Source organism: Jaculus jaculus, chromosome 5 (assembly GCF_020740685.1).
Source record: "Jaculus jaculus isolate mJacJac1 chromosome 5, mJacJac1.mat.Y.cur, whole genome shotgun sequence".
Classification (NCBI taxonomy): Eukaryota; Metazoa; Chordata; class Mammalia; order Rodentia; family Dipodidae; genus Jaculus; species Jaculus jaculus.
This window is the reverse complement of record NC_059106.1, coordinates 106,101,614-106,128,404: the sequence shown is the minus strand read 5'-3', so window position 1 is coordinate 106,128,404 and position 26,791 is coordinate 106,101,614. Positions and strand designations below refer to the sequence as shown.

The 26,791-nt window shown below is 41.6% G+C and overlaps 1 protein-coding gene across 1 annotated transcript in view; it reads left to right on the top strand.

The window, feature by feature from the left end:
* The window catches only part of Rab10 (RAB10, member RAS oncogene family), a 69,802-nt gene that overhangs the window by 17,733 nt on the left and 25,278 nt on the right, over positions 1-26,791 (top strand). Inside the window, exon 2 of the mRNA XM_004663738.3 lies at positions 15,458-15,518. Coding sequence (XP_004663795.1) covers positions 15,458-15,518 — 61 coding nt within the window. The remainder of the gene's footprint in view (positions 1-15,457; positions 15,519-26,791) is intronic.

The following is a 26,791-nucleotide window of genomic DNA, read 5'->3' as shown; positions in this document are numbered from 1 at the left end:
CCAACAAAACTGCTCAGCTTTATGTGTTATTTTATTTATTTATTTATTTGAGAGCGACAGACATAGAGAGAAAGACAGATAGAGGAAGAGAGAGAATGGGCGCGCCAGGGCTTCCAGCCTCTGCAAACGAACTCCAGACGCGTGCGCCCCCTTGTGCATCTGGCTAACATGGGACCTGGGGAACCGAGCCTCGAACCGGGGTCCTTAGGCTTCACAGGCAAGTGCTTAACCGCTAAGCCATCTCTCCAGCCCTATGTATTATTTTTTTAAAGATAGAGTCTCACATTGTCTAGATTGGCCTCAAACTCACTTTGTTACTGAGGATGTTCTTAAACACTCTAAAGTGTTTGGATTACAGGCATCAGCCAGCATGCTTAGAAATACACTCACACACTCTCACGTGTGTGTGTACATATGTGTGTGTGTGTGTGTATGTATATGTATGTCTGTATATTTTGAGGTAGGGTCTCCTTCTAGCCCAGGCTGACCTGGAATTCACTATGTAGTCTCAGGGTGGCCTCGAGATCTCTGCGACCCTCATACTTCTGAAGGCATGCTCAACCAAAAAACTGTACTTTTGTGTGTGTGTCAGGCCTAGGTTTACCTTTGCATTATACTATCTATTATATTTTGAGTTATAATGAAGGTTATAGTTTTCTAGAACTCCTTGGATTTAAAGTTATGTATCCTTGGCTTTATTAAATGATTCATCCTTCTTGGCTTACAGCATCTGTTTCTTCAGGTTTGGATTCCTGGATTTTTAAAAATATTTTTATTATAAGAGAAAGAGAGAGGGCATGTCAGGGCATCCTGCCACTGCAAATGAATTTCAGACACATGTTCCCCTTTGTGCATCTGGCTTTACGTGAGTATTTGGGGATTGAACCCAGGCTGCCAGGCTTTACAAGTGAGCTAAGCCATCTCTAGCCTCCTGGATATTTTTTGTGTTTTAAAAAATTTTTTAAAAAAATATTATAGAGAGAGTATGGGGCTGGAGAGATGCTTAGCAGGTAAACGCTTGCCTGTGAAGTCTAAGGAGCCTGGTTCAAGGCTCAGTTCCCCAGGACCCATGTTAGCCAGATGCACAAGGGGTTGCATGCGTCTGCAGTTTGTTTGCAATGGCTTGAGGACCTGGCATACCATTCTCTCTCTCTATCTGCCTCTTTCTCTCTCTGTCACTCTCAAATAAGTAAATAAAAATAACAAACAAAAAAGAGTGAGAATGGGTGCTCCAGGTCCTCCAGCCACTGCAAATGAACTCCAGACACACATGCCAATTTGTGCATATCTGGCTTACCATAGGTACTGGGGAATGGAACCTGGGTCCTTAGGCTTTGCCAGGGAGCGCCTTAACTACTAAGACATCTCTCCAGCTCCTTTTGTTTGTGTTTTTTGTTTGTTTGTTTGCTTTGTTTTGTTTTTTGAGGTAGGGTTTCACTGTAGTCCAGGCTGGCCTGGAATTCATTATGCAGTCTCAGGATGGCCTTGAATTTACAGTGATCCTCTTACCTCTGCCTGAGTGCTGGGATTAAAGGCACGCACCACCACGCCCAGTTTGTGTTTTTTAAAACAAGGTCTTAATTATTTCTTTATTACCATTTTTCCTGTTATTTTGAGACAGGCTTTTACTATAACCTAGGCTTATTATTACTATTTTTTTTTGAGGCAGGGTCTTACTGTAGCCCAGGCTAGAGTAAGGATAACGATGATTATTTTTCATTTGTTTTGAGGCAGAGTCTCACTCTAGCCCAGGTTGGCCTCATACTCATGGCAATTCACCTATCTCAGCTTCCAGAGTGCTGAAATAAAAGGTATGTGCCACCGTGTCCTGCTTATCTTTTTTTTATTAAATATTTTTATCTATTTATTTATTTGTAAGCAGAAACAGTGAGAGCACGCTAGGGAGGAAAAGAGGTGGGGGGGAGAGAGAGAGAGAGGGAGGGAGGGAGGGAGGGAGGGAGGGAAAATAGGCAAACCAGCCAATGCAAATGAACTCCAGGTGCATGAGCCACTTATGCATCTAGCTTTACATGGGTACTGGGGAATCAAACTGGGATTGTTAGGTTTGACAGTTAAGCATCTTAGCTGCTGAGCCATCTCTCCAGCCCTGCTTCTCACTCAAAAAAAAAAAAAAAAATCTGGGCTGGAGAGATGGCTCGGCGGTTAAGGATGTTTGCTGGGAAAGTTTGCTGGGGAAGTTTTGATTCCCCGGAGCCCATGTGTATTTGCTAGAGTTCTCTAGAGGAACAGAACTGATAGAATGAGTTGTATTAAAGGGGAATTTATTGGATTAGCTTACTGCAGTCCAACAATAGTGGTTTGCCGGCTAGAGAGTGAAGGAATCCAATGGCTGCTCAGTCCATGAGGCTGGTAGTCTTAGCAGTTTCAATCCAGCACTGAAGGCTGAGCCTACCTGTAGAGCTGCTGGTCTTCAGTCAAAGGAGGAAGGCAGCAAGCATCACTGTAGCCAGGTGGGAGGAAGGGATTCTTTTCTCCCAGAGCTTCCTTAGATAAAGCTTCCCTCCAAGAGGGACCACCCACTCTGGGGGAAGGACTTCCACCTTCAGTTAATCCTTCCTGGAAGCAACCTCAGAGACACACACAAGAGGAATGTGGATTCCTAAACAGATAAAATTGACAACAAAGCTTAGCTGTCCACCATGTAAAGTCAGATGCACAAAGTAGTCCATTCATCTGGAGTTGGATTGTAGTGGTAAGAGGCCTTAGTGTGTCCATTCTCTCTCAAAATAAATAAAAATATTTTAAAACTTGTTTGTGTATGTGTGTATGTGTGTGTGTGTGTGTGTTTGTTTTGATGTGTCAGAACCTCTTGCCACTGCAAATGGAATGCCAGCTGCTTATGACACTTTTTAGGTCTGGCTTTATGAGAATGGCTGAAGAATTGAACCCAGACCATAAGTTTCAGCCAAAGCAGTATATTATAGCAAACCTGATGCAGAAACACATATAACCCACCATTGTGTATAAAGATAGAAAGTAAAGTTACAAAACTGAAAAGTCATGTCACTAAGTTCGTTTTGTTTTGGAATATGTAGTTTGTTTTCATAAAAATATTATACTCATGTTAATATGCAATGCCTTTGTTTTCATTTGTGTTGGTTATATACTTGTTTTTCTTAGTTTTATTTTCTAATATGTTAAATATAAATTGATATAACCCATATCAACAAAAACTTGATTGGATCCTCAGTAATTTAGGAAAATGTAAAAGACATAACTGAAAGTATGTGAAGCAGTGTGTTGTGTGTCTCTGCTTCTTTGTACTAGGTTTGGTACATGTTTCAGTCACGTGATACACCTGAGAGACTAGATGTAGTGTGTCAGTGTTCCATCAGAAAAATACCATTCTTGGTTTGATTTAGGAATGGAGTTTATTTTAGAAAGAAGTCTGTGTATGGTAGCATTTGCCTATAATCCTAGCATTCAGGAAGCAGAAGCAGGCAGTTCGCTACAAGTTTGAGGGCATCCTGGTCTATGTAGTAAGTTCTAGGCCTGCCAGGGTTAAATAATAAGACCCTGGCTCAATAAAACTAAAAAGAAAGGAAGAAAGGTGTTAATAGTGCATTTGTTTCAAAAGTGATGGAAAGACAAGGATCGAGGAACAAATGGGAGAAGTAGCTGTTCACACCTTAGGAAACTACTTTCTCTGTGCTGGAGCCCCTGACCTGTATTTTTCTGCATGCTAAGCTGCTAGAGGTTATCCCTTTTGCTGGTTAAGCAAGAACTGTTCAAGGCATGGTGGCACATGTCTGTCGGCTGAAGTGGGGAGAATCACTTGAACTCATGAGTTCATGACCAACCTGGGTAACATCTTAACACAATCCCAAACAGAAAACAAGACAAAATAAATCCTTTTCCTTCTATTAGCTGCTTTTGTTTTTTTTTGTCCCAGCAACAAGAAGGTAACAGGGCTGGAGAAGATGGCTTAGCTGTTAAGGAACTTTCTTGCAAAGTCAAAGGACCCTGGTTTGATTCCCCAGGACCCATGTAAGCCAGATGCACAAGGTGGCATATGCATCTGGAGTTCGTTTGCAGTGGCTAGAGGCCCTAGTGTGCCCAGTCTTTCCCTACTTCTTTTCCTGTATCTCAAATAAATAAAAGAATGTAACTACAACAGAAAACTGGTACCAGAAGTGGGGTTGTTATTACTATAAAACTGACTAGCTTTGGGCATTTTATAACTGATTTGTGGCAAGAATGTGGAAGGAACTGAAACAGTGCCTTCAGATACACTTTGCAGTACTCTTAAGTTTGATGGACTCTTCTGGTCAGAGTTGAGAGACCTACATGCAGTAAGAGCTGTGGAATGTGAGGACTGGCTTATGACAGAAAGAAAGAACTATATCTGGACTGGGCTACAAGCAGTTTGAGAGGCTTACTTATATACAGGAGTTCCACCTATGTTCTGAAAACTTGTGCAAGGCTGACTTTAAAAGAAATGGACTGGTGTGACCACATGGATATGGCACAGAAATAAAGTTGGGGATGGAGGGATGGCTTGGTGGTTGAAATGTTTGCCTGCAAAGCTGAAGGACCCAGATTTGATTCTCCAGGACCCACGTTAGCCAGATGCACAAGGGGCCTCACGTGTCTGGAGTTTGTTTGCAGTGGCTGGAGGCCCTGGCACACCCATTCTCTCTTTCTGTCTCTCTCTCTCTCCCTCTCCCTCTTTCTTTGTCAAATAAATAAAAATAATTTAAAAAAAAAATAAAAGTTGGGCAGGAGACAGTAGTCTGCTTCAGCTGCGATTGATTGACAGATTACCACCATGGAGATTGGGCCAGCTGTTCTGCATTGGGACAGCAGAAAGAATGCTGGCTCTTTTGAAAGTAGGAGAACTGAATGCTGAAGGAGCAGCCTGCTCTTCAAAGTCAGCTTTATTCCCCTCTGGGGTAGCCCACTTAATGCTATGGGAGTAGCTGCAGGAAAGAGGCCTACTGGATTTGCAATATGGCTTGTCTTTTGGAAGTGACCACTGGGCAGTGTGAAGCAAGCTTGTTTGAGCCCCTGTGTGGAGGCCCATGGGACTTTTTATTAAGATGTCAGGACTGTGGGATAGATTGTTCTTCAGGCTGTAAGCAGCCCAGCTGAAGGAGCAAAATTGGAACCTCAGGACTTTGTCAATGGTTATAGATGTTGGACTTGGAGCTATAGGATTTGATGTTTGCCCTGTTTGTTTTAAATCATGCAATTAGCTCAGTCTTTACTTGCAATGCCCAGTGTCATCTGGTGCAGTGTGAATGTCTACTCTGTGCTTTGATTTTGAAATTACAGGCTAATAGTTAAGAGACCTTTAAAAGGGGGCTCACGTGAACAGTACTGGGATCGAGAAAACTATGGGGACTTTTAAAAGTTGGGTTGAGATATGTTGCTGGGGGTGGACGTTAAGGTTTATTAGCCCCTAGCTTGTCAGTGTTAGTCAGCTCATTCTCCTGCTGCTATTTGGCACCTGCTATTGTAAAAATGATGTCCAGCCTCTGCTCATTCCTTGCTTACCCTTGCTACCATGAAGCTTCTTCTTGCAACTGTAAGCCAAAATAAATCCTTTCTTCCCATGAGTTGCTGTTGGTCTGGTGCTTTTTCCTAGCAACATGAAAGTAATTGCAAAATCTACAGAGCCATATCCCTAGTCCCAACCCTGTAATTTTTAATTTTTTGGAGCATCAAAGAAAATTTAATATTCTTCTATTTTCTCACCAGTAAAATGGGGTACAGACATAGTTTAATTTGTGGAATAAAATGCATACATTTTATTATAATTAGAAATATTATTTTCTTTGCCACAACTAAAATACCACTATTAACTTAATGGCCCATACGAAAGGTGGGATGTCTTGAGAAATGGTGCAATGCCAGTGATTACAAAAAGCCATACAATTTCCAAGTTATCATGGGAAATTACATATCTTAATATAGAGACTAAAGTAGTCCTCATGGATGTCAAAACTGAAGAGTAGCTCTGAGGTCTCAACAACCCAGTAATTTTTAAAATGCCACATATTAGCTAGACATGAAGAGACATACTTGCAGTCCCAGCAGTTGAGAGGCTGAGGCAGGAGGATCATAAGTTCTTGGTCAGCCTGGACTATGTAGTGAATCCCCTCTCTCTAGTCCCCTAAGATACATGTTCCAGGCTAGCCTGGTACTTAGAATGATCTTCATGTTTTGCTACCTCCCAAGTGCTTGGATCACAGAATGCTTCACCAGGCCCAGCTTTGTGTGTTATTAATGATATACTTTATTCTTTATCTGTTGACCATCCTCTCTTTCCCTCTTTTATATACATTTATTTTGTATTCTGTATCTGGTTATTACAGTACTAAATTCTTTGGCAAATAAGTATTTGAGCCAGGCATGGTGGTGCACGCCTTTAATCCTAGCACTCGGGAGGCAGAGGTAGGAGGATTACTGTGAGTTCTAGGCCAGCCTGGGCAAGAGTGAGGGCTACGGTAAGACCCTGCCTTGAAAAAAAACAAACAAAACCCCCTTAATGTCCATATTGGAAAAGGATTTTTCTTTTGTTTGTTTGTTTGTTTTGAGGTAGGGTCTCACTCTGGTCCAGGCTGACCTGGAATTAACTCTGTCATCTCAGGGTGGCCTTGTACTCATGGCAATCCTCCTACCTCTGCCTCCCGAGTGCTGGGATTAAAGGCGTGCGCCACCACGCCCGGCTGAAAAGGGATCTTTTTTTTTTTCCCCAGAAATTTTGATGTTTCTTTTTTTTTTAAGTTTTATTTATTTATTTATTTATTTATATGAGAGATAGAGGAAAAGGGGGCCACTAGCCACTGTGGACAAACTCCAGGCACACGTGCCACCTTGTGCATCTGGCTTATGTGGGTCCAGGAGAATCAAATCTGGGTCCTTTGGCTCTGCAGGCAAACACCTTAACTGCTAAGCCATCCCTCCAGCCCAGAGAAGGATCTTTTTGATATTTTTACTTTTAGTGACAGTGCTGAGAATAGAACCTGGTTTCATAAATTCCAGACTAAGGGATACTCAAAAGATGAATGCATGTAACTCTTTTTTTTTGAAATGATAGTTTTTCATTTTTATTTATTTATTTGAGAGCGACAGAGAAAGAGGCAGAGAGAGAGAGGAAAGAAAGAGAGAGAGAATGGATGCGTCAAGGCCTTCAGCCACTGCAAACGAAATCCAGATGCACGAACCACTTTGTGCATCTGGCTTACATGGGTCCTGAGGAATCGAGCCTGGAAACCAGGGTCCTTAGGCTTCATAGGCAAGCCCTTAACTGCTAAGCCATTTCTCCGGCCTACATGTAACTCTTTTTTTAAAAAAATATTTATTTGGGCTGGAGAGATGGCTTAGCGGTTAAGCGCTTACCTGTGAAGCCTAAGGACCCTGGTTTGAGGCTCGGTTCCCCAGGTCCCACGTTAGCCAGATGCACAAGGGGGCGCACGCGCCTGGAGTTCGTTTGCAGAGGCTGGAAGCCCTGGCGCGCCCATTCTCTCTCTCCCTCTGTCTTTCTCTCTGTGTCTGTCGCTCTCAAATAAATAAATTATAAAAAAAATTAAAAAAAAATATTTGACAGAGAAAGAGGTGGGGTAGAGAGTGGGTGCACCATGATCTCCAGACACTGCAAACAAACTCCAGACGCATGTGCCCCCTTGTACATCTGGCTGATGTGGGTCTTGGGCAATCGAACCAGGTTCCTTTGGGTTTGTAGGCAAACGCCTTAACCACTAAGCCATCCCTCCAGCCTCCGCATGTAACTCTCAGTTCTTCTCAGAGACACTTGAGTTTCACTTGATAAAAACATTAGATATTGATAATTTATATATAAATTGATAAACTTTGGTTGTGTGAAGTTTTATCATGTATTTTTCTCTACATTAATTACTATGTAGTCACAATCAGAAGTCAAGCTTTGCAGAATTCATTTATAGTGGCTAATGGTTGCAGTTATTCTTCTTGCCACTGGATGGTGCTTATGCAACATTGTTAAGTTAAATGTGTGTGGTGGGGGGGGTCTGGGTGGGCAAGGTCTTGCTATGTAGACACCTGGTTGGCCATGAACTTGTAGTGATCCTCATGCCTCTGCCTCCCGACTTCTGTGATTATAGACATGTGCTACTATAACTGGCCAAATGTTTTCTGATACTGGCTATTTATTTTATTTTATTGTTTTGTTTTGTTTTATTTTTAATTATTTATTTGAGACAACAGAGAAAGAGGCAGAAAGAAAGAGAGAATGGGCTCACCAGGGCTCTTCCACCACTGCAAACGAACTCCAGATTCACACGCCACCTTGTGCATCTGGCATACGTGGGTTCTGGGAAATCAGAGCCTCAAAACAGGGTTCTTAGGCTTCATAGGCAAGCGCTTAACTGCTAAGCATCTCTCCAGCCCTGGCTATTTAATCAGGGAGAGATAGAAGAGAAACAAAGAAGGGTTGCTCCAGTGCCTGGTTCCTCCCAAGGGGTTGAGGAGGAAGACGAGTGTCTCAAAAACCTCTCCTAGTCATCAGAGAAAAACCACACTGAGTCGGGAGTCTTGTGGAAGTAGGGACTCACAGGAATTCACTTTATTGTTATAAGCAGTTGCCTATATAATGTTGGGGACGAAGGAGGGGTTTTTAGGATGGGGAAGAGGTAAGGGCCAATAGTAAACTGTGACTATTGAAATGGTAATTCCAACTCCTGCATGGAAGTAGCAGGCCAGAAGCCATTAGGCATCTTGCTGAGTCCTAGCTGGCCAAAGACAGGTTGCCAAACTTTAGCTAGGCTCAGGAAGTTCCACTAGGCCTCACGCTGGGCCTTTCAGGGCCCAACACCCCAGGGCCTCCAGCTGCTGCAAATGAGCTCCAGATGCATGTGCCACTTTGTGCAGCTGGCTTTTATATGGGTACTGGGGAATTGAACCTAGGTTGGTAATCTCTACAGGCAAGCACCTTAATCACTGAGCAATCTCTCCTGGTTCTGCCTTGAGCAGCTGAAATTGATAAATAAATTTATTGCAGTAAAAATTTTAAAAATTTTATTTATTTATTTATTTATTTGACAGAGAAAGAGGAATGGGTACACCAGGGCCTCTAGCCACTGCAAATGAACTCCACATGCATGTGCAACCCTCCCCTTGTGCTAATGTGGGTCGTGGGAAATCGAACCAGGTTCCTTTGGCTTTGCAGGCAAATTCCTTAACCACTAAGCCATCCCTTCAGCCCCCTGCAGTAAATTTCTTATTGTTGTTTTTGAGGTGGGGGCTCACTCTAGTCCTGACTGACCTGGAATTCACTGTGTAGTCTCAAGTTGGCCTTGAACTCATAGCAGTCCTCCTACCACTGCCTCCTGAGTGCTGGGATTAAAGGCATGCGCCACCATGTCCATCTTTGTAGTAAAGTTTTAAATATATTTTATTTATTAGCAGAGTTGGAGTGAGGGAGAGAATGAGAATGAGCAGGCTACAACCTTTTGCTACTGTAAATGAACTCCAGATACATGTACCACTTTGTGCATCTGGCTTTACCTGAGTACTGGGGAATTGAACCAGGCTATCAGGCTTTGCAAGCAACCACCTTTAACTGCTGAGCCAACTCTCCCACCCTAAATTGCAGTAAATTGAAACGCTCCTTGAAGCGGAGTCCAGAGAGACCATAAAAAGTAGGATTTTACTTAGCGTCCTCTATATAAGCAAAACTGAAAAAAATCATTGATTGGATCAAATTCTGCTTTTTCTCTTGGTAATTTAGCAAATGACAGGCTGTAGAATCTGATGACTGTTCCTCCTGGAAGAGTGTCAAAGGGTAGTATGTTTTCATACCTTCTCTTGGCCAAAAAAAAAAAAAAAGGCACGAGAGGCTAGAGAGAGAGCCCATGTGGAATTAGGGATTTCCCTCCCCCAGCCCAGTCCAACCCAGCCAGGTTGTAGGGAACTTGGGGAAAGGTGAAAAGCCAAAAAGAGCCATCTATTTATAGTCTTATTGTGGTGGGCCCTACCTTCAGACTCAAGTGAGTCTGAGAGAGAGAGCTTATTGTTCTGAGCTCAGGGGGCTGGCTCAGAAGAGATGAGCATACCTTACCTGAGAAGGGGGCAGAGAGAGCTGATTGGATGAAATTGGATCAGATGCTGAATTCTGGTTCTGTTGGAGCAGGCAGGCAGTGTTACATCTTTTTGTTTCCCCCTGACTACCTGACTATTAACCTTGTATTGCCATTGCACCAGTTGGTACGTTTGGCCTGGCTGGCCAGCTGTAAAGTTTGTAGGAACCACTGCTGATTAAGACAGTGACTTTTCTCCCCCAACAGGCTATATGGGTTTTTCCAGCAGCATGACAGCTAGGCAACAGGTAGGAAATTCCATCTTGATTTATCAGTGATCTGCAGTCCAGGCATGTGGAGTCTTCAGCAATAGGGTCATACCATCTAGTTCTGGTGGATAACTAAGAACCTTGGCAATAACCTGTAATGTGTTGGGAGCATCAGTTGCCTCCCTGATCAACAGCTTGATGGAAGAAAAATCTTAGGTATATTTATTGACAATGATGATGCAATTGACAAGTTAAAGAGGTATTTGTAAACATTACTCTTTCTTTGTTAAGGTGAATTTTGTTAGTGGAATTACTACAGAACTTTAGAAGTCAGGTAGTACTTTAAAATTGTGACAAGAACAACTGTTGCAACAACAAATCCTTGCCTGTTCCCACCTGTTTTACTTTTCCTACACATTTTTTGGCCCTTTCTTCTGTTAGTCAACTTTTTATTCCTTAGTCTTATGCCTGAGTCTTTGGCATCTTCTCTTACTGTTGTGAAATCAGTATTACTGGATGTGCCTGGTACCTCTTTCTTCCTCTTTTTCAAATAACAACAATGAATGTTTGGTTAAGCACTAAATCCAAGTAGTATACTATAATACTCCTTTCTTGGATAGCCTTTAGTTTGCAGTTTCTTCATTTGCCTAGATGTCCAGGCATCTCTCTCCTTTAATTTATTTTTTATTTTTTGGTTTTTCAAGGTAGGGTCTCACTCTGGTCCAGGCTGGCCTGGAATTCACTAGTCTCAGGGTGACCTTGAACTCATGGTGACCCTCCTACCTCTGCTTCCTAAGTGCTAGGATTAAAGGCGTGTGCACCACCATGCTCGGTGAAAATGATTTTTAGGATAAATCAATAGTCTTGGAGAAGAGACAGTAAGTAACTTGAGACAAGGTTCCTTTCTGTGCTAGATGATGACAAAGTCAGGGAAAATGAAGGTAAAACTGCTTTGCAAACAGTGGCTATCTTGAAATGCAGGTAAAGTCATCTTTAGAAATTGCCTTTAGAAACTTAAGTGAAAAGTCTGTCTGAGGAGGAGACCTGTACCTCTTTTCTTTTCCTGACTGACCAGGTTTATTTGATATGGTTTCTGTGTAGGGGAGTAAGCTCAAGAGAGTTTAATTTCTTCTGAATGAGTTGCTTCAGTTCACCAAGGAATGGCTGAGGAGAACCCTTCAGTGCTTTTGGGTGAGAAACAAGATAAGTGTAAACCCTAATTCTAAGTCATTCTCCAGCTCAGTGTGTTGCAATACCATATAGAAGCTAAATTATTTTGAGATCTGTCATGTCTGAAAATGGCTTTCATTAGAAAATACTTTTGTGTATTCAAGGTAGGGTCTCTGTAGCACAAGCGGACCTGAAATTTACTATGTAGTCCGAAGATGGCCTGGAACTCATATTGATCCTCCTGCCTCTAGAAAATGTATTATTTTATTATTTGAGAGAGATAGAAAGAGGTAGAGAGAATGGGCGTACCAGGACCGTCAGCCACTGTAAACGAAGTCCAGATGCATGTGCCACTTTGTGCATCTGGCTTACATGGGACTTGGGGGAATAGTACTTGAGTCCTTTAGCTTTGCAGGCAAATGCCTTAATCACTAAGCCATTTCTCCACCCCCTAGAAAATAGTTTTCTAATGTTGCTTTTGAGATGTTGGGAGTTGTCCTTTAATGTGGCCTATGTTGTTTCTCTGCAAGCATTTTATAAACTTTCCCCCTAGAGTTCTGAAATTTCTCAGTGATGATGTAAAATAAGCTTTGGTTTATTCATGATAGGTAGTTGATAGATCTTTCAGTCCAAAAATAGATTACTTTGAATCAGTTTAGTTCTTGTATCAGTTCTGTAATTATTTTGTACATGTTATTTTCTCTGTTCTTCAAATTTCTGTCGGATCTCAGTTTTATAGGTACATATCTGACTTTGTGAGTTGGTTGCTGAGATTTCCAGGTTCTTGTGTCCCTGGTCTAAGAATTGGACCAGTGTCCAGGTGTGGGTGCACACACCTTTGATCCCAGCACTTGGGAGGCAGAGGTAGGAGGATCATTGAGTTCAAGGCCAGGTCAGCCTGGACTATAGTGAGATCCTACCTTGAAAAACAAACAACCTAACAAAATAAGAAGTTAAAAAATTTAGACCAGGGACACATGTTTAGTAATAGAATTAGAAAGGTTATCATAAGAACTGAAGTGGGCTATGAAGCTGAGGCAGGACCCAGCTTCAAAAGCTTTGTTCCAAGGAGAGTTCTGCCCCTTTATAGGTCATTTACATAGTATCCACCTTTTACAGTCTGGTGTTGGGAAGCTCTTCTCCATATGCTCTGTTGTAAACACTCAGTTCAGGTGAGAGGCTTTCCAGTCCTCTGCCAGCTGGCTTTTATCATGTTAATTTTGATGTGTCTGGAATCTGTTCTCTTACCTCATTGTTTTATTCTCATTTATCTCACATATTCCTTGTAATTTAGTCATGTTTTCTGGGAGATCTGTTTTTCTTTTTCTTAAAATCTGTCTGTTGAATATATATGTTATTTATTTATTTATTTATTTTTGGTTTTCGGGGTAGGGTTTCGCTCTAGCCCGGGCTGACCTGGAATTTACTATGTAGTCTCAGGGTGGCCTTGAACTCATGGTGATCCTCCTGCCTCTGCCTCCCAAGTGCTGGGATCATGCGCCATCATGCCTGGTTCTCAATATATTATTTTTGCATCCATTCTGTTTTTCAAAAAGTTTTTTGGTGCTGATGAGATGACTCAGTGGCCCATAAATGTGGATACCTGAGTTGGGATCCTCAACACTTAATCCTACCACACCTACAAGCAAAAACAGGAGAAGCTGTTTGAAGCTAGCCTCAAACAAGGTGGAAGGCAAGGACCAGTGCTTGAAGGTTGTTTTCTTATCTCCACACATATACACACCTGAGCACTCATGCTCATCATCATCATCATCCAGCAGTTCCTGTAGCCCGTACCTTCCTTAATTGGTGCTAGAACATTATAAAGTTTTCTAGGGCTAGAGAGATGGTTCAGTGGTTAAGGCACTCGCCTGCAAAGCCTAATGACCCGAGTTTGATTCCCGAATCACTGGATGATGCCAGATGTACAAAGTGGCAAATGAATTTGGAGTTCCTTTACAGTGGCTGGAGGCCCTGGCATGCCTGTTCTTTCTCTCTCTCTCTCTTTGCCCTCCCTCTCCCCTCTCTCAAATAAATAAAAATAAAATATTTTTAAAAGGTTTTTTAAGGCTGGGGAGTTTGCTTAGTAATTAAAAGCACTTCCTTGCATAGGTTGCCAGACTAAATAACATTCTCTAGCACCCACATAAAGCCAGATGCAAAGTGTTGCATGCACCTATGTACCCAGGGTGCCTAGGACAGTAGGAGGCCGGGCCAGGAGCATCTGAAGTTCAAAGACCAGCTAGTTAGATGTTGGATTGTAGTCTGGCAGATTGCTTGCAGCAGGAAGAGACCTCTCAAAGAACTGGGAGCAGACACCTCTACTCTCCCCCAAATAATTAAAAAAAAAATCATAGAAGATTTTTCTGGTACAACTTAACTGTTCTGAAATCTTATTGGAGCCCTTATCCCAAGGCTGTAAAAAGATAATTGGATACAAAGTGAATGAGGACACTTGTGAAGTTGGTTTTTTAGTTGTTTTTTTTTTTTTTTTTAATTGGGGCCTGGGGAAGTGGCTTAGTGGTTAAGGTGATTGCCTGTGAACCCAAGGACCCCTGTTTGATTCCCCAGGACTCAGTGTAAGCCAGATGCGCAAGGGGGCACATGTATCTGGAGTTTGTTTGCAGTAGCTAGAGGCCCTGCCATGCCCATTCTCTCTTCCTCTATCTGCCTCTTTCTTTCTCTCTCAAATTGAAAATTAAAAATTAAAAAAAAATTTGTTTCCCCTTCAGGGACCTGTTTTCTCCAGAAAATATTATTTATTTAGTTAAAAGACAAAGTTCACTGACTAAGACACTGTATCAAGGTGGAAGGTGAGGCTCAGCACCTGAGGTTGTCCTGTGACCTCCACATGCATGTTGTGGTACATACATATGTTTGAATTATAAATAGATTAAACTCAAACACTAAGCTGGGCGTGGTGGCACACGCCTTTCATCCCAGCACTTGGGAGTAGGAAGATGGCCATGAGTTTTGACACCACCCTGAGACTACCTAGTAAATTCCAAGTCCTGCACAGCCTACCTGGGGGGGTAGGGTGGGGAATCTCTAACACTGGGAATGGTATTGCATGCCTTTAATCCCAGCACTCTGGAGGCAGAGGTAGGCAGATCACCATGAATTCGAAATTGGCCATCCTGAGACTACATAGTAAATTCCAGGTGAACCTGGACTGGAGTGAAACCCTACCTCAAAAAAACAAAACAAAAAAACTGTTTTGGGGAGAATGTGGAAATGAATAGAAACTCTGCAAGTTGAGGTAGGTATGACTAGGAAAAATGTGGGAAAGTTGTTTTTCCTTTTACGTAATGTGATGGTTGAATGTAAAATGCTCTCCTATAGGTTCATGTGTTTAAATACTTTATCCTAGTTGGTGTCTCTGTTCAGGAAGGTTGTAGAACTGTTAAGAGATGGGACCTTGCTAGGGTTAATATGACACAGGGTAGGCTGGCCTTGAGGCCCAGTTTGTTCTGTGCTTCCTAACTCCGTGCCTTCCCTGCCATGATGAAACTACAGCGAATTAAACCCTTTTCCTTCCATAAACTGCTTCAGGTCAGGTATTATGATTCAGCAAACTATATGTTTTCTATCCATATTTTTAAAATGAGTTAAGAAAGGAGTGTTAACTTTAAAAAAAAAAACTTTTACTTATTTCCTCATTTGTAATAACTCTGTGTAGCCATTTCCCCTATTATTGTGGACATACAAGTGAATATCCAGAAGCAGCCAACCAGATATGTTTAAAAAGTGTTATGTACCTGGGCATGGTGGCACACGCCTTTAATCCCAGCATTTCAGAGGCAAAGATAGGAGGATCACTGTGAGTTCGAGGCTACTCTGAGACTACATAGTGAATTCCAGGTCAGTCTGGACTAGAGTGAGACCCTACCCTGAAAAACCAAAAAAAAAAAAAAAAAACCACAACAACAAAAAAATTGTATGTATTTGCCAAGCACAAAGCCACAGTTACCATTTACTTTTTCTCTCTCTATGTTATAGGAATAGACTTTAAGATCAAAACAGTTGAGTTACAAGGAAAGAAAATCAAGCTACAGATATGGTAAGTGATTCTAATTTATTTACTTTATATAGCAGAATGCCAAGTTTCTTAAAGTTTTACAGTGACATTCTTTCTTGTCACTTGTCTAGGTTCTTTCAAACTTCCTTTCAAATAAAGCAAGCAGTCATGTAAAGTTTCAGTGAAGTAAAAAATTCATTGCCATTGACCTTGGAGTCCTAGACTAACTATATCAAAATAATAAGCAGAGTATGCACCTTCCTTGACCTGACAGTTTAGAAAATGAGCTTTATAATATCTCAGACTATAGCATTCCTTTAAAAATTACATATCATTGGGAAGAGTAGTATTTGTACATGTATGTGTATGATGACCTAAAAGTAATTTTAGCAGTTAATAGTCTAGAGGTAGTGAAGTAAGGATCTTGTTTTCTGGTCTGAAAGAAGTTGCTTATTTCAACATGATAGGTAGAGGTGAAGGTATAAGCATCCAGATGTGGTGGGTGGCACACACCTTTAATCCCAGCACTTGGAAGGTAGGATGATTTCTATGAGCTTGAGGCTAGCACTCCTATTTCTTTTTTTAAAATTAATTAATTTTTATTGACAACTTTCATAATTGTGAACAATATCCCATGATAATTCCCTCCCTCTTCTCACTTTCCCCTTTGAAACTCCACTTTCCATCATATCCTCTCCCCCTCTCAATCAGTCTCTTTCATTTTGATGTCATCATCTTTTTTTCCTATGATGGTCTTGTGTAGGTAGTGTCAGGCACTGTGAGGTCATGGATATCCAGGCCATTTTGTGTCTGGAGGAGCACATTGTAAGAAGTCCTACCCTTCCTTTGGTCCTTACATTCTTTCCCTCCACCTCTTCTGCAATGGACCCTGAACCATGGAAGGTGTGATAGAGATATTTCAGTGCTAAGCACTCCTCTGTCACTTCTTCTCAGCACCATGGTGCCTTCTGAGTCATCCCAAGGTCACTGCCATCTGAAAAGAGAAGGTTCTTTAACCAAAAGTGATAGGAGCATTAATATATGGGTATGAACATTAAGAGGAGTGCTTACTTGGCAGTTTGATGAACATAGTACATAGTTTTTAGCCAGACAGCAGCAGATGTTGCACCCCTAGGGCTCATGACTACCCCTGTTGTAGGTTTTCAGTATCAGGGATGTATTCCCTCCCATGGAGTGGTCCTCCAGTCAAATTAGAGGATGATTGGTTTCCCCCATAATGGGCATGCCACTTTTGCACCTCTTGGCTCATTTGGCCTGCCTTGCAGTGTCCACTGTTGGGTATCTTCACTGGTGATTTTTCTCTCACCCATTAAACTGCTTGCAGCATGGCTTTTTCCAACTTTTTGTCAGCTGGTCCACATGGAAGAGGTTTTCAGCTTGGCTCCAGCAAGGTTTCTCAGTAACCTTGCAGCCCAAGTGTGTGGACTCTTCAGCAGTAGGGTCTTGCCATCTATTCCTGGTGGGAAGCCAAGGGCCCTCTCAGTGGCTTGTAATGTTTTGGGGGCATCACGGACCTCCCTGGCCAACAACTCACTGGAAGGTATCCTATCCCTGCCACTGAAAATTTTCTAGTAATGATCTATGGCTCCTGTGTGTTCCATTGTCCAAAAATGTAGGTTTCCATATGACTTTATGTATATCCTATTAGATTTTGATTAGCCCTCCCTCCACCCTTCCTTTACTCAACCTCTTACTCTTGTTTCTTATAAAGGTCAGTTTTACTGCTTCCACAGTGAAAGATTCATCATTCAAGAGAGCTTGAATATGTGTTCCTGAGCCAAAATTACTCACAGGTTGCCCAGAATCAGCTGTTTCTTATTCTTTTGGAAGCAGGAAAGAGCTTTTGAGCCTGTTTTTCTTGCTTGCACATTTTTGTGTTTTGTTTTGTCTATCACTTTAACACTTGAAAGAAAGGAGGGAGAAAAAGGATGCACCAGAGCCTGTAGCTGCTACAAAGCAAAGGAACAGGCCTGGGTATCACTTTTAACAACAGCAGGTGGCAAACAGCAGCAGGAGAATGAGCTGACTAACATTGACAAGCTAGGGGCTAATAAACCTTAATGTCCACCCCCAGCAACACATCTTTTCCAGCAAGGCCCCATCTCCCAAATTGCTACCAGGTGTGGGGACCAAACATTCAGAGTACATAAATTTATGGGGGACATCTGACTCAAAACAATACATTATGCCCCCAGTTTCTATACTGTTACAACCATCAGTGACATAAAATGCAATGCATTCAACCCAACTTTTAAAAGTCCCCATAGTTTTCAGTACTGTTCACGCGAGCCCCCTTTTAAAGGTCTCTTAACTATTAGCCTGTAATTTCAAAATCAAAGCACAGAGTAGACATTCACACTGCACCAGATGACACTGGGCATTGCAAGTAAAGACTGAGCTAATTGCATGATTTAAAACAAACAGGGCAAACATCAAATCCTACAGCTCCAAGTCCAACATCTATAACCATTGACAAAGTCCTGAGGTTCCAATTTTGCTCCTTCAGCTGGGCTGCTTACAGCCTGAAGAACAATCTATCCTGAGCCAGCAGCTCTCCTTGGCAGCTATCCCACAGTCCTGACATCTCAATAAAAAGTCCCATGGGCCTCCACACGGGGGCTCAAACAAGCTTGTTTCACACTGCCCAGTGGCCACTTCCAAAAGACAAGCCATATTGCAAATCCAGTAGGTCTCTTTCCTGCAGCTACTCCCATAGCATTAGGTGGGCTACTCCAGAGGGGAATAAACCTGACTTTGAAGAGCAGGCTGCCCTTCAGCATTCAGTTCTCCTACTTTCAAAAGAGCCAGCATTCTTTCTGCTGTCCCAATGCAGAACAACTGGCCCAATCTCCATGGTGGTAATCTGTCAATCAATCGCAGCTGAAGCAGGTTACTCTATCCTACCCACTTTTTATTTCTGTGCCATCACACCAGTCCATTTCTTCTAAATTCAGCCTTACACAAGTTTTCAGAACACAGGTGGAATTCCTGTGTAAGCCTTTCACGAAACAAACTGCCTCATAGAAAGCCACTTCTTGTAAAGATTACTAATACATAGGTATAATATTGATGGTAATAAATTGATATAAACAAATATATAAATAAACATACACGTGTATATTTGTGTATTCATATGTAATTTATTCTTTTAATATTTATTTATTTGAGAGAAAAAGGGAGAGGAGAGAGGGAAAGAGAATGGGCACACCAGGGCGTCTAGCACTGCAAAGGAACTCCAGATGCGTGTATGCATGTACCACTTGTTGCATCTGGCTTATGAGGGTACTGAGGAATCAGACCTAGTTGGTTAAGCTCCATAGGTAAGCACCTTAGCTGTTAAGCTGTCACTCTATCCCCTATTTTATTTTATTTTTATTTTTCACTTATTTTGTGTGTGAGTGCCACCACTCTTGTGTGGGGGTCAGAGGACAACTTTTTTAAAAAATTATTTATTTATTTATTTGATAGAGAGAGCAGGAAGGGGAGGGAGAAGGCACGTAAAGTAAGGGCCTCCAGCTGCTGCAAACAAACTTTAGCTGCGTGTGCCCCTTGTGTATCTGGCTAATGTGGGTCCTGGGGAATCGAACCAAGGTCCTGTGGCTTTGCAGGCAAATGCTTTAACTGCTAAGCCATCCCTCCAGCCCTGTTTTATTTTTTTGAATTGTAAAAATAATTTCACTTAGTTATTTGCGAGCAGCTGGGAGTCAATGGAGAGGGAGCAACTGTCCTCAAATTTGTGATTTGTCTGCCTCAGCTTCTCAAGTGCTGGGATTGTGTGTTGCTACCTCACTCAGGTCCTTTCTTAGTAATCAACCTGATTTAAGGGTCAAAGGTAGAAGGATTGACATTATTCCTCTTGAGATGTTAATTTCTTTAAATGATATGCTTACTGGCAGTTTTTTGTGTAAGCACTCTCCAGTGACTCCTCTTTCTACATGTGTGCCTGATGGCACACATGACTACAGAATTTTTGCTGTCTTTAAAATTTTTATAATTTTTTTTTTATGTATAAGAGAATACCAGGACCTCCTGTCCCTACAAATGAATTCTTGACTCATGTCCTACTTTGTGAATTTGGCTTTATTTAACTTCTGGGGAATTGAACATAGGTTGTTAGGCTTTGCAAGGCAGCATCTTTAATTGCTGAACCATCTCTTCAGTCCCAGAATTTGAGTGTGTGTGCACATGCATGCATATCAGAGCAAACAAAACACCAGGTGCTTGTGTCTCATTGTTTTTAAGGCAAGCCCAACAGAGAAGCTTTTTTTTTAAATGTGTGTGAGGGAGATAGAATTGGTGCCCTAGGACTCCTAGGCATTGTAAGCAAACTCCAGACGTGTGTACCACCTTGTGGGCTTACATCACTTTGTGCATCTGGCTTATGTGGGACATGGAGAATGAAACATGGGTCCTTAGGCTGTGCAGGCAAGCACCTTAAGCGCTAAGCCATCTCTCTTGACTGTGTGCCACTTGATATTTAAGTTTCCTTTTGCGGCTTGGTAGCTAAGCCCAGACCCAGCATGCTTTGCAACCAAGCACCTTAACTACTGAGCCATCTCCTCAGCCTCAGTAGAATTGTTACCTATCCCAGATTGCATTAATTTTTTTCAATACTCCTGATTGTCCCTTTCACTTAGCAGATAAAAGCACTTTCTTGCAGAACCTGCTGGCCCTGATTTCAGTTCCCTAGTCAGCCACATAAAGCTGGAAGGATGTGCATTTGCAGGGGCAAGAGACCCTGGTATGCCCATACACATATATACATGCACATGCAGTCACCTTCATTTTACTCATGTAAAAAAAATAAAACAGGTGAACTCATCTCATGCCTAATATCTATTTTAATTAATTTATTTATTTGAGACGGGGGGGGAGGGAGAATGAAGGAATATGGGCATGCCAGAGCCTCTAGCCACTGCAGATGAACTCCAGATGCATGTGCCACCTTTGCATCTGACTTACATGGGATCTGGAGACTCAAACCTGGATCCTTAGCCTTCACAGGTATGCATCTGAAAAGAGAGACTTCTCAAATCCAAAGTAAGAGTAGCTTTAATATATAGCCATAAACCTAAGTATTTGGAGGGTAGTTTGATGGGCATAATAATATATCCATTTAGCTAGACAACAGTAATAGTTTTCCCACTAGGGCTTATGACCTCTCAAGCCTTTTCTTTTGACTAGGTTTTCAGTACCAGGTAGGAATTCTTTCCCAAGGAGCAGGCTTCAAGTGCAATCAGAGAGTAGGTGGTTTCCCCCATAACACACATGCCACCATTGTACCAGTTGATACATTTGGCCTGGCTGGCCAGCTGTAAAGCTTCAGGGTCCACTTCTGGTTAAGACCATTAATGACTTCTCCCTCAAGAGGCTGCATAGCTCTTTCCAGCATCCTGACAACTAGCCAACAGAGATGAAGCTTGCAGCTCAAGCATGTGGAGTCTTCAGCAATAGGGTCTTAAACATCTAGTTCTAGTGGGCAACCAAGAACATTGGCAATAGCAATGTTTTGGGTGCATCTGGGGCCTCCCCGCCCAACAACTAGTTGGAAGATATCCTACCCCTAGCACTAAAAAACAAACAAAATAAAATTTGAGGCAACCCCAACTGACTGGCTTTGTTTTTTTGTGAGGAAGAGAGAATAGGCATACCAGGGCCTCTAGCCACCGTAATCGAACTGCAGATGAGTGTGCCACCTTGTGAGTCTGATTTATGTGGGATCTGTAAAGTCGGACATGAGTCCTTGGGGGCTTTGCAAGCAAGCACCTTAACCACTAAGCCATCTCTCCAGACCTGAAATGTTTCAAACATTTGTGGCTTCTGGGCACAGCATTACCCACCTCCAGAAGACACTTGTGCCCAAATTTTCTCTTTTTTAAAAGTCATGTTAGTAGCTATCAAAGAAGTAGGTTTCTGTATGGTTTATACATAACCTTAAATTTTATTTTATTATTTATTTATTTTTAAAGATGCATGTATTTATTTTAAAGAGAGAGAGAGAATAAATGGGTGTGCTAGAGCCTCTAGCCATTGCAAACGAACTCCAGACACATGTGCCACCATGTGTATCTGGCTTATGTAGGACCTGGAGAATAGAACCTGGGTCCTTAGGCTTTGCAGGCATATACCTTAACCACTAAGCCATCTCTCCAGCTCTGGGTGTTTTGTTTTGTTTTCTTCTTCTTATTATTATTTTTTTTTTTTGAGGTAGAATCTCACTCTAACCCACACAAACCTGGAATTCACTATGTAGTCCCTGACTGACCTCAAACTCACAGTAATCCTCCTACCTCTGTCTCCCGAGTGCTGGAATAAAAGGTGTGTGAGATAGATGTATGCCCAGCATAAATCGTAAGTTTTGATTAACCCTCTTCCCACCCACTCCTCTCATATATAACCTCCCTTTAGATAATTCTCTTCTTCCCTTTTATTTTACCCCTCTACTTACTTATCTACTACACTCTCTCCTTAAGACCTCCCCTTTCTTCCCTTCCTTATAGCCCCTTTCGAACTTTCTGGTTTGTAGTACAGCCTTTTATTCCAACTTAAATACAATTCTCAACGTTTGAAGTTAAGCTCCATATGAGAAAGAACACGTAGCATTTGACTCTCTTAGCTTGGGTTCTTTCACTTAATGTAATCTTTTCCAGATGCATCCATTTCCCTGAAAACTTCATAATTTCATTCTTTCTTTTACAGATGAATAAAACTCCATTTTGTGGGCCGGAGGGATGGCTTAGTGTTTAAGGCGTTTGCCTGCAAAGCCAAAGGATCCCAGTTTGATTCTCCAGGACCCACGTTAGCCAGATGCACAAGGGGTACATGCGACTGGAGTTTGTTTGCAGTGGCTAGAGGCCCTGGTGCACTCATTTTCCCTCCCTCCCCCTCCCCCCGTAAAATAAATTTTTAAAAAAACAACATTTTGTAAATATGCAACATCTTCATTATTGAATCATCAGTGTAGGGCATGTAGGATGGTTCCATTTCCTATCTGTTGTGAATGGAGTAACAATATACAGGGATGAGCAAGTAGGTGTAGCAATATAATGGTGTGATCAGGGTCCAGGAAAGTCCTTGATTACATTAGTAATTTTAATCAGTGAGTTGAATAAAAAAAGACTGAGGATAATTATATTATTATATTTATTGAGGGAAGTAGAGAGCCAAGGAAAGGCATCCATGTGGCTAGAGATCCCATGTGGAAGGCCTGTAAAGAAAAGAGAGAAAAGAAAGTTCAAGTTGCTCCTGCCATGTGGGTTGCTGGAGGGGATAAAGAACCCATGTGGAGCTGGAAGTTCCCAATTGGTCAGAGAGCCTTCCCTTCCCCTTGCAAAGGTATTTATAACCTTATAGTGAGCTGTCTTCCAGTTCAGGTTAACCAGGTGGACAGTTGATTGATTAGGCTAAGTGCTGTCTCAGGTAGAGGTTAGCCCCAACACCAAAGGACACCAAGTTCTGGGGGCTGAATTTGATGACCACAATGTTTAAATCCTATGAAAGACCTCCCTCTGGGGAGGGAGGGGTCCTGGCTGTTTGTGGAAAGACAGGTCCAGGAACTAGGCAAATACAAGAAGTCAGATTATCTTTGATTTCTAGCAAGTGCAGACTTTCCTGCCTTTTTAAAAAAAAATTATTTATTTGTTTACATCCAGGGGTCCAGTCACGCTAACTATACCCCCCTTCAGTAAATGAGTAGAATCCTTAGGATACATGCTGGTTCACATGGCAAATCATTTTTTAGCTGTACCAGGTTATCTTCACACCAACAGTGTAGAAGGGTTCCTCTTTTTCCACACCCTCACCAGTATTTATTGTTAATTGTTTTCTTGATGATAACCAGTCTGTCAGGAATGAGATGGAATCTTAAAGTAATTTTAATTTGCATTTCCCTGGTGTCTAAGGATGTAGAACATGTTTTTTGTTGCTTATCGGCCATTTATAGTTCTTCTTTGGAGAACTCTATTCAGTTCTGTAGCCCCCTCCCCACCCCCCTTTTTTGAGGTGTAGAGTCTCACTAACCTAGGCTGACCTGGGATGTACTACGCAGTCTCAGGGTGGCCTCAAACTCACAGTGATCCACCTAACCTCTGCTTCCCAAGTGCTGGGATTAAAGGTGTGCAACACCATGCCCAGCTTTATAGCCCATTTTTTAAATTGGGTTGTTTGATTTTTTTATTATTTAGTTTTTTTAATTATTTGTAAACCTTTGATATTAATCCACTGTCAGATATAGAGCTGGCAAAGATTTTATCTTCATTCTGTAGGTTGCCTCTTTGTCCTTTGTTGTGCAAATGCCTTTTAATTACCTGAGGTCTCATTGGTTATTTAGTTGTCTTACTCCCTGAGCATGTTGAGTTCTGTTTAGAAAGTCCTTTCTTATGCCTGTATGTTGAAGTATTACCCCTACTTTTTCCTGTAGTGTTTTCAAGAGTTTCAGGTCAAATATTAAAGTCTTTGGATTTGATCCTTGTTTATTGAGAGAGAGATGGATCTGTTCTCATCCTTCTACATATCGATATCTGGTTTTCCAGCACCATTTGTTAAAGAGGCTTTCTTTTCTCCAGTGAGTGTTTTTGGCATTTTGTCAAAAATCAGATGGCTGTAGCTACTTGGATTTACATTTGGGTCCTCTATTTTGTTACATTGATCTACATGACTGTTTTTATGCCAATACCATGCTATTTTTGTTAGTATGACTCTATAACATACCTTAAATAATCAGATATGGTGGTACCGCCAGCCTTATCTTTGTTGCTCAGAAATGCTTTGGCTGTCAGTTTTTTTGTGCTTCCAAATCAGTTTTAGGATTGTTATTTTTATTTCAGTGACAAACAGCATGGGATTGCATTAAATCTGTAGATTTCCTTTGGTACAATAGACATTTTCACAACTGATTTTCTTTTTCCCCCATGACCATGGGAATGTCTTCTAGTGTCTTCTGCAGTTTCTCTCTTGGGTGTTTTGAAGTTTTTGTTGTAGAGATCCTTTACTTCCTTAGGTAGGTTTATTCCAAGGTACTTCATTATAACTTGTTTGAGGCAATTGTGAATGGGAATATTTCCCTGATTTTTATCCTCAGCACAATTGTTGTTAGTATATATAGGAAAGCTGTGGATTTCTGTGTGTTAATTTTGTATCCTGCTACTTTACTGAAAGCATTTATCAGCTTTAATAGTTTTATAGTATTGTCTTTAGGGTCCCTTATGTGTAGAATCATATCAACTGTAAATAGTGATAATTTGACTTTTTTCCTGTTTGTAATCCTTTTATTTGTGTCTCTTATTGTTGTCGCTGCAACTTCTAGTTCTATATTAAAGTGGGCACCTTTTCCTTATTCCTGATTTCAGTAAAAATGCTTCTAGTTTTTCCCTATTTGGTATAATGTTGTCATAAGTTTGTCATAAATAGATTTTATTATGTTGAGCTATGTCCTGTTTCTTTAGGTCTTTTATAATAGAAGGGATGTTGGATTGTGTCAAATGTCTTCTCTGCATCTGTTGAGATGATCATGTAATTATTGTCTTTGAGTTTATTTATACAGTATATTGCTTTTATTTATTTGCATATGTTGAATCATCCCTGCATCTGTGGAATAAAACCCACTAAATCAATATGAATAATCTTTCTGGTCCAGTGTTTGGTTTGCCAGTATTTTGTTGAGAAGTTTTGCATTTATATTCATGAGGGATTGGTGTGTGGTTTTCCCCCTTCCTTCCTTCCCTCCCTCCTTCCTTCCCTCCCTCTTTTCTTCTTTTTTGTCTTTGTTTTGTTTTGTTTTGTTTTTATCCAGTTTTGCTATCATGGTAATGCTGCCTTCCTTAAAGGAGTATGCTGTATTTTAGTTCTTCTGTGAAGGTGTGATAAAATTCACCAGTTAATCCATCTGGTGTGGACTTTTTTTACTTGGGAAATTTTATTTATTAGAGAGAGAATATTTGAGAATGGACATGCCCGGGGCCTCTAGCCACTGTAAATGAACTCCAGATACATATGCCACTATATGCATTTGTCAAGTGTGCCTTAACTAAGCCATCTCTCCAGCCCTTAGTTGGGAACTTTTTAGTAACTGCTTTTTTTGTTTGTTTGTTTGTTTTTTTGTTTTGTTTTCTTTTTCGAGGTAGGGTCTCACTCTGGCCACTGTGTAGTCTCAGGGTAGCCTCGAACTCATGGCAATCCTCCTACCTCTGCTGGGGATTAAAGGCGTGTGCCACCACACCTGGCTTTTTTTTTTTTTTTTGAGGTAGGGCTTCACTCTAGCTCAGGATGACCTGGAATTCCCAGTGCTGGGATTAAAGGCATGCACCACCACACCAGGCATTTATTTATTTATCTTAATTTTTTTATTGACAACTTCCATAATTGTAAACAATAATCCATGGTGATTGTGATTCCCTCCTTCCACTTGCCCCTTTGAAGTCCCACTCTCCATCATATTCCCTCCTCTCAATCAGTCTCTGTGTCTGGAAGAGCACGTTGTAAGGAGTCCTACCCTTCCTTTGGCTCTTACATTCTTTCTGCCACCTCTTCCACCATGGAACCTGAGCCTTGGAGAAGGTGTGATTGAGATATTTCAGTGCTAAGCACTCCTCTGTCACTTCTCAGCACTGTGGTGCCTTCTGAGTCATCCCAAGGTCACGGCCATCTGAAAAGTGAAGCTTCTCTAACCAAAAGTGAGAATAGTATTAATATATGAGTATGAACATTAAGAGAAGTGCTTACTGGGCAGTTTGGTGAGCATAATATATGCATTTAGCCAGACATCAGCAGACGTTACACCTCTAGGTCTCATGACTACCCCTGTTGTAGGTTTTCAGTATTATGGATGTATTCCCTCCCATGGAGTGGGTCTCCAGTCCAATTAGAGAGCAATTGGTTTCTCCATAACAGACATGCGGGGGGGGGGGGGTGGAGAGAGGGGGAGAGAATTGGCATGCCAGGGCTGCTAGCAACTGCAAGTGAACTCAGACACATTTACCACCTTATGCATCTGGCTTATGTGGGGACTGGGGAATCAAACATGGCTTCTTAGGCTTCACAGGCAAGCGCCTTAACCACTAAGCTATCTCTTTTTAGCCCGGTTTTAGTTCTTGAATGAAGGTTTGGTAGAATTCAGAAATGAATCCATCTGGGCTTGGACTTAAAAAAAAGAAAACATTTTATTTATTTATTTATGAGAGAGAATAGGCATGCCAAGGCCTTTAGCCACTGCAAACTACAGACACATGTGCCACCTTGTGCATCTAGCATATGTGGGTACTGGGGAATTGAACCTGGGTCCTTAGGCTTCACAGGCA